Below are 8,856 nucleotides of genomic sequence, written 5' to 3'. Positions count from 1 at the left end.
CAAAATGCATTTAGCATTGCTTGGGACTAGCCGAAGTAAGTTGATGAAGTAATGGTTGTGATTGCAAGGTCCATAACAGCAGAGAATGGGATCCCATGTCTTCACAGGGTTACAATGGAAGGTATGCTTCGTACATAGTCTAATATATGTGCATTAAACCAAAATTGGCAGTGTTGAATCAATGACGGATATAAGATTTTTTTTATTGAAGTGTTCACTTATAACAGATAAAAAAAAATTGATAAATTTACTAATTTTATTGACAAAAAGAGTGTTTTAAAGAATTTTGAGTATCTATGAACATTATCTATATATGTAGATCTGTCTTAAAGTTGAATCATAATCATCACCTAGCACACAGACACAATCTCATGAAAAGTTAAAAAATAATCTCATAAAATATCAAGTCGAAGCAAATAAAAATATTTTCCAAGCACATGAAACAGTAAAAAGGAAATTGAAAATTCAATATGACAGTGCCACTGATATTATTATCATTGTTATCTCTCATCATTTATCATTTCAGTTCTGATCAAGGCAAAGAAGTTGATATTAGCCGATCAAGCTGCACAAGGCTATGGTGAATGGTAGTGGCAGCAGAGGAATCAGAGTAGCATTGTCCTTCTACCTACCTAGATTTGGTGATTGTTGCAAATTGTTTCTATTTGCATTTCTAAACTTCATTTGCTTTTGTAGAACAACAGCTTCTGTAATTTGAACTGCAACGAACATCAATAATCAAATTAAACCTCCACGTATTTAAAAGATAACATGTATTTAAGTCAATCAAAGCTTAGTATAGTCCATTTCTCTTTCATTTATGTAAATATAGATAACATGTAAAAGTCTCGTAGAATTTACTAACCTCTTCGTAAACCCTTATAGTCCTTTTATAGGCCAGAAAGCCAAATCCACATGGAGATCCAAGAGTTCTTGTATTTCAAGAAGCAGGATTAATGGTCTGGAACTTTGATTTACTTATTCAAATAAGATGGAACAAAATATTGTTTAGATTTGAAATATACCTGATCTCCGACTTGCGTTAGCCTGCTACAGTAATCACAATGTACACAGATTGTAATTTGTAAACCTTGCACACTGCCCACAAAATCAATTTCAAAACATCAAGATTACTTCAGATACTTTCTTCAAGATTTGAATTTCAGAAGCAAATCATAATTATCAGCATCTCCATGCTACCAAAAATCATAAAGCAAGAAATCTGTATTTCGTTACTAGCTACCTTTTAAGTGGTTTAACATGCTTGTAACCAGGATACATCATGTCTCCAAACAAAATAGTACCCACTTTTACCGACGGCTTAAAACAATGGCATGGATTGACTACAAAGAAAAACTCAACCAGTTAAGATGGTTTAGTGGAAAAGAAGAGAACAAGCTTAGGTGTTTCTTTTAGTCATTGCATCAATGGTGTCACATACTGATGCCTAGGTTCAACGTCACTGCTGGTACAGTATCTACATTTCTCAGACATTGAGGCACAGGCAGGGAAGCTTCTCCATAAAGCATAAGCTCAATGCATCTGTACAGTTGGTCTGGTAAGAAACAACATATGTCCTGCATTGCCTGTTCTGGTAAGAAACAGTATCTGTGCCGCACTGCCACTTACCATTTTTTATCTTCTTTAAGTTCCCTGGTTCAAGTTTTATTACAATCTTATAAAAAAAATAGAAAAAAAATTAAAGGTTTCACATCAATTTCTTAGAAATTGTAATCTATAGGTTAAACAACATGCAATAAGAACAAATACTCTTTCTTTGAGAAATAATCAAATGATATGAAAACATAAAACAGTTTTTAAAATATCTATCAATTAAAGCAATTAATAATAAAGTTTTGTAATTTAACATGCAAATAAGAAGTAATTTAGGAATAAAAGACTTTATCAAAGGTTTCAGAATTAGCAAAATTTTTAATTTTATATCAGAAAAAGTATTATTTCTGTTGGTAATTAATATCTCTTCCTCCCATTATCCATTTTCACACCATGTTTCAGTATTGGACTAGCTTGTAGACCTTCATTGAGCTCCAATTGGTTTGAAATTACTGAAATTGAAGTACAAAAAGAAGCTATAAACATGTAAACAGCTGAACATTAAATAAAACTAGCTTCTTACCATCTACACTGTCTCGCACATTCCGCAACTTCAATGAATGCCTGTAAACAGAAAATTATCAGTTTCCTTTTTCCTAACTCAAAGTTGGGATGCAGGTTCTAATTAATGTCATTTCATACTACAAAAAGGATGAAAATCAAATTGACAGGAAAGACAGACACCAGATAAAGATCCATGTGACAGGTGGTACAGACTCCCCGCATACCCTGAAAAATGAACAATGATAATATCGTATAAGCTTCAAAATGGAAGTAGGATGAACAGCATTGTTTTTTGGAATTGGAAATCCATTAGGAAGAAAGTGGAAAAGCTTTTCCAAATTGAAATACCTAACCTTAAGTATAAGCAAAGGATAATGTAAATTTGTAGTCATTCATTCTTCCCTTTACTTTTCAGAGATTAAACAGCTTTCCATTTGTCGTCTCTGGATCATAGATGAATATACAATCAATTTCATCTTTGAAATATAATCAAATAAACTAAACCTTTCTATGCCACATGTAACATATGCAAGAATTGGTCACTGGCAATGCAAATTTCTCAAAATTGTTTTTTATATGCAATATCACATATAATTGTGGACCAAAATCCTCCTAAAGTTCTAAGTGTTACAACTATTCCAATGCATTTCCAAATTGTCATACGTGGGTCTAATTGGTTTCAGTCAAGTTCCTCTTGATAACAGATGAAACTATCATCAATTTGGAAAAGAGCACGTGGACAGTGTTGAGCCACTCTTGTTCTTTATCACCTTGCTTTGCACCATTCTATTAGCAATGTACAATTATAAATATATAAATAATGAAGGTTATTAAAAGTAGTGTAAAAGAGAAGAATAAAAAGGAACTTTTAACTTCCATACTTAGGTTTCATTACAAATATGGAAGAAGGTATACTCTTTACTTGTGCCATTTTCTTCTCGGCGAGATGAAATGGTTGTTTTTTTTCCACCTTCAAGTAATAGATGAATCCTTTATCCATGTATTCATAGATGATAGGCCGTTATTTCACAGTTGAGCTCAGGAACTCTGCAAGAACAAACAATGAGGGCGTCTTAAAATGTTGCAGTGATGGATCATAACTCCCAATAATTACATGTCCAATAACTATAGAAGAAATTAAAACACGTAAAATTATCCCAAAAATATTGTTAACGTGAAAAAATTATTGTTTTCAAAAAGACATACCTGGATTTTCTGATTCTTTTCAATAAAATGAAAGAACCTTTAGTTATACTAGTTCGGAACTATTGATTAAAGAAGATGAGTTTCCAGATGCAACCAATGTTATTTTCACAACTGCAGCTATGGTCTCACGGATCATTCAACCTTCCAGACATCCATAGTTGGTAGGTCCTACAAAAACCAAATAGACTAAATCATAGTTTAAAACAAGGATAAAAATGTCATGGTCAACTTGACCAGCCTCTACTTTAGTATTTCAATTCAACCATTAATATGATAAAAAAAAATTTGCTAATGCTCCAAAATAGTAAATATTTGGATTGAAAATAGAAAGAGCTATACGTGTGTTATCAAAATTGGTAGGTTTTTGCGTAAAAGGTTTCAATTTAATGCCAAAGCATGGATGGTTTGCTATGAAATGACTTTATTTATAGAAAAAAGAAAAAATCACTTTACTTACCCAAAAAACCAAAGAAAATCCTTTTCTGAAACTTCAATCTTTACCCTCTGCAGATAACAAGCATTTTGTAGATAAGGTCATAGTTAATATCATATCCTGCAAAAATAACCAAAAATCTCAATTTTTTTTGAATTAATGCAAAAAAATCGAAGGACTATGAACGTAAAAATAATTAAATGTCTGAAGATTAATAAAATAAATTCAAAGTGTTTTCCTTTCTTTTTAGTGTATAAATTTGAATTTGTAAGGAATATAATAACAAAAAAATTTTGTAAGGGTTATAATAAATTTGAAATTGACATACTTGCGACTTTGAGTCGTTAACTTTCTTGTCAACTTTGCTGCCCTGAAGAATTATTGTCTGAACCATTATCCTCTGAAACAGAATTAGCTGGAATCATAGACGTTGCTGTGATCAATTTGCACACAAGGTATAAGGGCTATCTTTGACCACTCTGGTCCGTTATCCCTTCCACACCGTTCTTTTAGCACTGGACAACTCCAAATAAATAGTTCCAAAAGCGAAGAAAGCATCTCCTTTTCCGGAAGAGACTTGAGGTTTGGGCAAGAATCGATAGACAAGAACTCCAGAAAGGTGAGGTCCTGAAAGCCCTTGGAGGATAGGGTTTCTAGTTTTGGGAAATTGATGATGCCGAGAGAGGTGAGAGAGCAGGGTAGCGTCATTCCTATCTCTTCTTGTGGAAACAACACTGCATCGGGGCACCCATTTTCTATCGAGAGAACTTTAAGAGAAGTAAGTCTATGCAATCCCCAATCAATTAGTGGCTTACAGATGTTGGGTCCTTCGATGGCAAGACGTTTGAGATTTGTAGGAATGCCCTCTTCTGGGAAGGATGTCAGAATTGAACAATTATTTATTTCTAATTCTTCTAGACAGCTGAGGTTGTGAATACCGTCGGGCAGAGTTTGGAGTTTTTCACATGAACGGAGGCGGAGGACTTTGAGGTTTGAGGTGGGCAAACCACTTTCTGGAAAGGAAACCAAATTTGAACAATTCCATACGTCTATGCGCTGGAGATGGCTGAGCCTGTTCAGGCCTTGAGGTAAATACTTAATATTACCACACCCAAAGATACTAATACCTTCAAGAGAAGAGTTATCTTGAATTTCTTGAGCTATGAACTCTAGCTTTTCACAACCGTATATTTCAAGTCGTTTAAGCCTCGTGGGTAACTCCCCTCTTGATGATAAAGATACCAGAGATGGACAATTGTAAACATACAACCGTTCAAGAAGACATGCACTGCTGAGGTTAATATTCTCTCCCTCTTCCAACAAACACCGTAAATTTTTACAATCACTAATCGCTAGGCTTTTGAGATTCGAAGGCAAATTGTACTTTGAAAGAGAAATCAGAGATGCACAGTTGCTAATATTCAACTGCTCAAGAAGACATACACTGCCGATGTTAACATTCTCTCCCTCTTCGAACAAACACTGTATATTTCTACAACAACCAATGTCTAGGATTTTTAGATTCGAAGGCAAATTGTTGTTTGAAAGAGAAATCAGATTTGGGCAAGACCAAAACCTAAGTGATGATACGTAGTGCAAAGTTGTTGATAGCTTTTCTAACCTTTCACAATCCGTTATTGTCAGTTTTTGAATGGTACAAGGGATCTTCAATTGCATCAATTCTTCTCTTTCCTCCTCTGCCCCTATGGAGACAAGTTGTGACCACTTTCCAATACTCAATTCACCAAGTGACATCGACTGAGTTAGCAATCCCCAACTGTTCTCTTGCAAAGAGCACAATTCCTCACAATCTTCGATCTTAAGGGATTCCACTTTTATTGATCCTAACGTCAACCATTCTGCTGCACAAGTAAACTTGGGAATTCTTGAAAAACAGACTTTTTTTAATGAGCTGCCGTCTACAAAACCTTTATAAACTACCTCCTGGCACCCTTCAATATCCAATTCTGAAAGCATTGGAAGGTTTTGAATTGAAATCACCAATTTCTTACAATCACAAATCACAAGTTTCTCCAAAGAAAGAAGATTTTCCGGTATACTCCCCAACAGTTCCGGACAATTCACAATACGAAGCTCACGAAGATTAGAAAACTTCTTAGCTTCCTCGTTAACTTCACAAAAGTTCCAATTCTCCCATTTAGGCATCTTTTCAAATTCTAAAGTCTCCAATGAAGGAAATGCATTTGGTGCATTCTTTCCAAAGAACTCAACTCCCACGCTAGTTACATTGTCCAATCCCTTGATGCATAATTTTTTCAACAATGGCAATTGCCCAATTGATGGCAATGATGTGCAATTTGGACAACATTCAAGGCATATTGATAGTAACTTATTGAATGAAGAATCCCCTATCCATACCGCCAACCTCACACCATAATAAAACTTGAGGACAAGCTCCTTAAGCATTCTGGAAGGATGAAGTAAATCCAACACTTTTGTTTCGATTTCTCTATTTCTATTCTCAAAATCATCACTCCACATCAATTCTAACTGATCCAGTCCTAACTTATCATGTAACTTAGCCTTCAATGCATCTTGAGGTTCAACCACATTCTCTAACCCTGAAATACAAAGTTGACCTTTGAGATTTGATAAACCATCTAGCTCCCTTATTTGACATCCTTTGCCCTTTTGCAAAACAAAATTGGATAGTGTTTGAAGATCACTTAGCGTGCAAAAATTACTTGGCATGCCTTCTAATCCAACTGCACCTGTGATATCAAGATAACATAGGTTGACTAGGTTTTCCATATCTGAAGGTAGCTTTTCAAGCATCTGACACTCCCTTAATAGAAGGGTTTCTAAATTATAGAGGGTACTTATGGACTCCGGCAAGCATTTAATACGAGTGCCAGAAAAATCTAGGTACCGTAAGTGTTTTAAATCTCTGATAAAATCTGGTAACTCCCAGATAAGATACCCTTTCAAAGAAAGCACCCTTAGGCATCTCAAATTTGGCAACAAATGCATTAGAACATCATTAGTTATGTAGTCACACATATAATTAGAAAACCTAAATGGCAAAAAAGTACGTAAATATTGCGCTTTACTGATGCCCTCAAATTTTTTTATGCCATCATACTCACCACCAATGTAAGATAAGTGGCGAGCATGCTCTGAAATTTGCTGATCACCCTCTATTCTGAAGCATATTTCTCCGGCAACTGATCGAGCCAAATCATTGATGAGGTCATGCATAACAAATCGAGATCTATCTTTGTTTGATATTTGCAAAAGAGACCTCGATACTAGATCTCTAAAATACTTGTGGCCTAGATCTTCAATGCTATGCTTATCTCTTGCTCCTTGTAAAAAGCCCTCTGCCCTCCATAACAAGATTATTTCTCTCTCTTGAAATTCATAGTCCTTAGGAAGAATGGAGCAATATGCAAAGCACCGCTTCAAATGTGGAGGAAGATGATGGTAACTCAATTGAAGAGCTGGAATTATACCACACTGATGGTCTGATAGCTTCCATATCTCACTCTCCAATATTTTTTCCCAAGCATCAAGGTCAACATTAGTACTAAGCAAGCCTCCAAGGGTTTTAGCGGCCAAAGGCAAGCCATTGCACTTCCTCACAATTTTCTCAGCAACTTCTTTTAGATTTGGATGTACTCCAAAATCTTTTGTTCCCAATGCATGTTGAGCAAATACAGACAAACAATCATCTTCTGACAAAACTTGTAAAGAATGAGCAAGAGAAGCACCCATTGTAGATGAAACAGCAAAACTTCTTGTTGTCACGATAATTTTGCTTCCCGGAGTCCTTGTTAGAAAAGGAGATTGTAAAATGGTCCAGTCATGATAGTTCTCGTTCCAGACGTCATCCAAAACAATCAAAAATTTTTTCCCTGACAACTTCTCCTTTAATTTTCTTTGAAGCAAATTCAAATCATTGTCATTACATGGCTCTGAAGTGACTGCTTGGAAAATTGCTTTTGTTATTCTTGTGACATCAAAATCATCGGAAACACAAACCCATGCTTTGAGATCAAAATGATCGTGAACAGTAGCATCATTGTAAACAAGTTGGGCCAAGGTTGTCTTACCGATCCCTCCCATTCCAACGATGGGAATCACAAAATTTCCGTCATCATCACCGTTGAAGACCAATTCAAGTATTGTCTCCTTGTCTTTGTCTCTGCCATACACCTGAGTTTCGATCTCCAGAGAAGTAGGCTGCTGCCTTTCTTTTATTCTGTTGGATTTCGAGCAGTCAATTATTCTCAGTTGCAACTGATTTTTCTGAGGCTCTAAATCTGTCAATCTGACAGTGATAGCTTTTATGTTTGACATCATGCCGCTGTTACTGAAAACACTGATGAGTGGATCAGAAATGAATCTGCGTTTCTTACTTGAGCTACCACGACGTTCCAACATCAAATTGCGCCTGGCACTTTCGGTTTCAAGCTCGTCCACAATGTCATCCACATCGTATGCCAAGTTTTGAAGGTCTGACAACCAGATTTTCACAGATTGATCTTTGATCTGTCTCTCTTCAGCATCATCAAGCAGCGCACGAATCTTCAGCAATTCCTTCTTCAACTTTTCGAGCTCTTCTTGAATCTGTTTTTCACTAACAAATTGCAGGAATTCAGAAGAAATCAACTTGTCTAGGAGACAGTCAAAGAACTTGGAGACAACAACTTCTCGTACAGCGGACAGGGCTCCAAGCAAAGACATGGCTGGATTGCGTTGTTGCAAGAAATTATATGAAGAAATGAGAGTAGAGAAAATTGAGAAAAGAGTTTGAGTTAACGGAAGAAAGTGAAGTTGGATAAAGATGAATTGTAATGTATGGATGATTTTTTGTTTCTTTATGTTTCTTTTGCTCGTTGATTTTGCGGAATCTTTTACAAGTCAATATTGGACCCACATTAACGCGGCTTCAACTTTTTGAACGCACTAGCACTGCCACTGCGGGCTTTTGGTAAAAAAGGGGATTTCAATTGAGTTCTTTCTGCAATTTCATCGATACTACACAACAAAACCCCCACCCCCTTAACTCCCCTTTTCTTGGTAATTTCCATGTTTGAATGTTGAAATAGGGGAAATATATACGTTCAATTACTTCC

General features: G+C 35.7%; 1 protein-coding gene across 16 annotated transcripts; it reads right to left on the bottom strand.

Annotated features, from left to right (window-relative positions):
- Positions 1-372: 372 nt before the first annotated feature.
- On the bottom strand, positions 373-8,572 carry LOC111297017 (putative disease resistance RPP13-like protein 1). Of its 16 annotated transcripts, none has more exons than XM_089757881.1 (13): positions 4,086-8,572; positions 3,782-3,877; positions 3,325-3,492; positions 2,782-3,165; positions 2,472-2,561; positions 2,299-2,343; positions 2,138-2,178; positions 1,630-1,675; positions 1,442-1,542; positions 1,244-1,343; positions 1,026-1,098; positions 866-932; positions 373-719 (listed from the first exon to the last, which is right to left on the bottom strand). In XM_089757881.1, the coding sequence occupies exon 1, from the start codon at positions 8,462-8,464 to the stop codon at positions 4,169-4,171; it is 4,296 nt and encodes a 1,431-aa protein (XP_089614007.1). In that variant the 5' UTR covers positions 8,465-8,572; the 3' UTR covers positions 373-719; positions 866-932; positions 1,026-1,098; positions 1,244-1,343; positions 1,442-1,542; positions 1,630-1,675; positions 2,138-2,178; positions 2,299-2,343; positions 2,472-2,561; positions 2,782-3,165; positions 3,325-3,492; positions 3,782-3,877; positions 4,086-4,168. The 16 variants fall into 16 exon arrangements, with proteins under 16 accessions (XP_089614007.1, XP_089614005.1, XP_089614001.1 ...); XM_089757879.1 differs by having other exon boundaries at positions 1,630-1,653; XM_089757875.1 differs by having other exon boundaries at positions 1,442-1,675; positions 2,782-2,904; positions 3,000-3,165.
- Positions 8,573-8,856: the final 284 nt, after the last annotated feature.

The sequence above is a fragment of the Durio zibethinus genome, unplaced genomic scaffold, assembly GCF_047325235.1.
Source record: "Durio zibethinus cultivar Kanyao isolate XHJ-2024 unplaced genomic scaffold, ASM4732523v1 HiC_scaffold_408, whole genome shotgun sequence".
In the NCBI taxonomy this organism is placed as follows: Eukaryota; Viridiplantae; Streptophyta; class Magnoliopsida; order Malvales; family Malvaceae; genus Durio; species Durio zibethinus.
The sequence above is the reverse complement of the archived record's forward strand: the minus strand, read 5'-3'. Positions and strand labels throughout refer to the sequence as shown.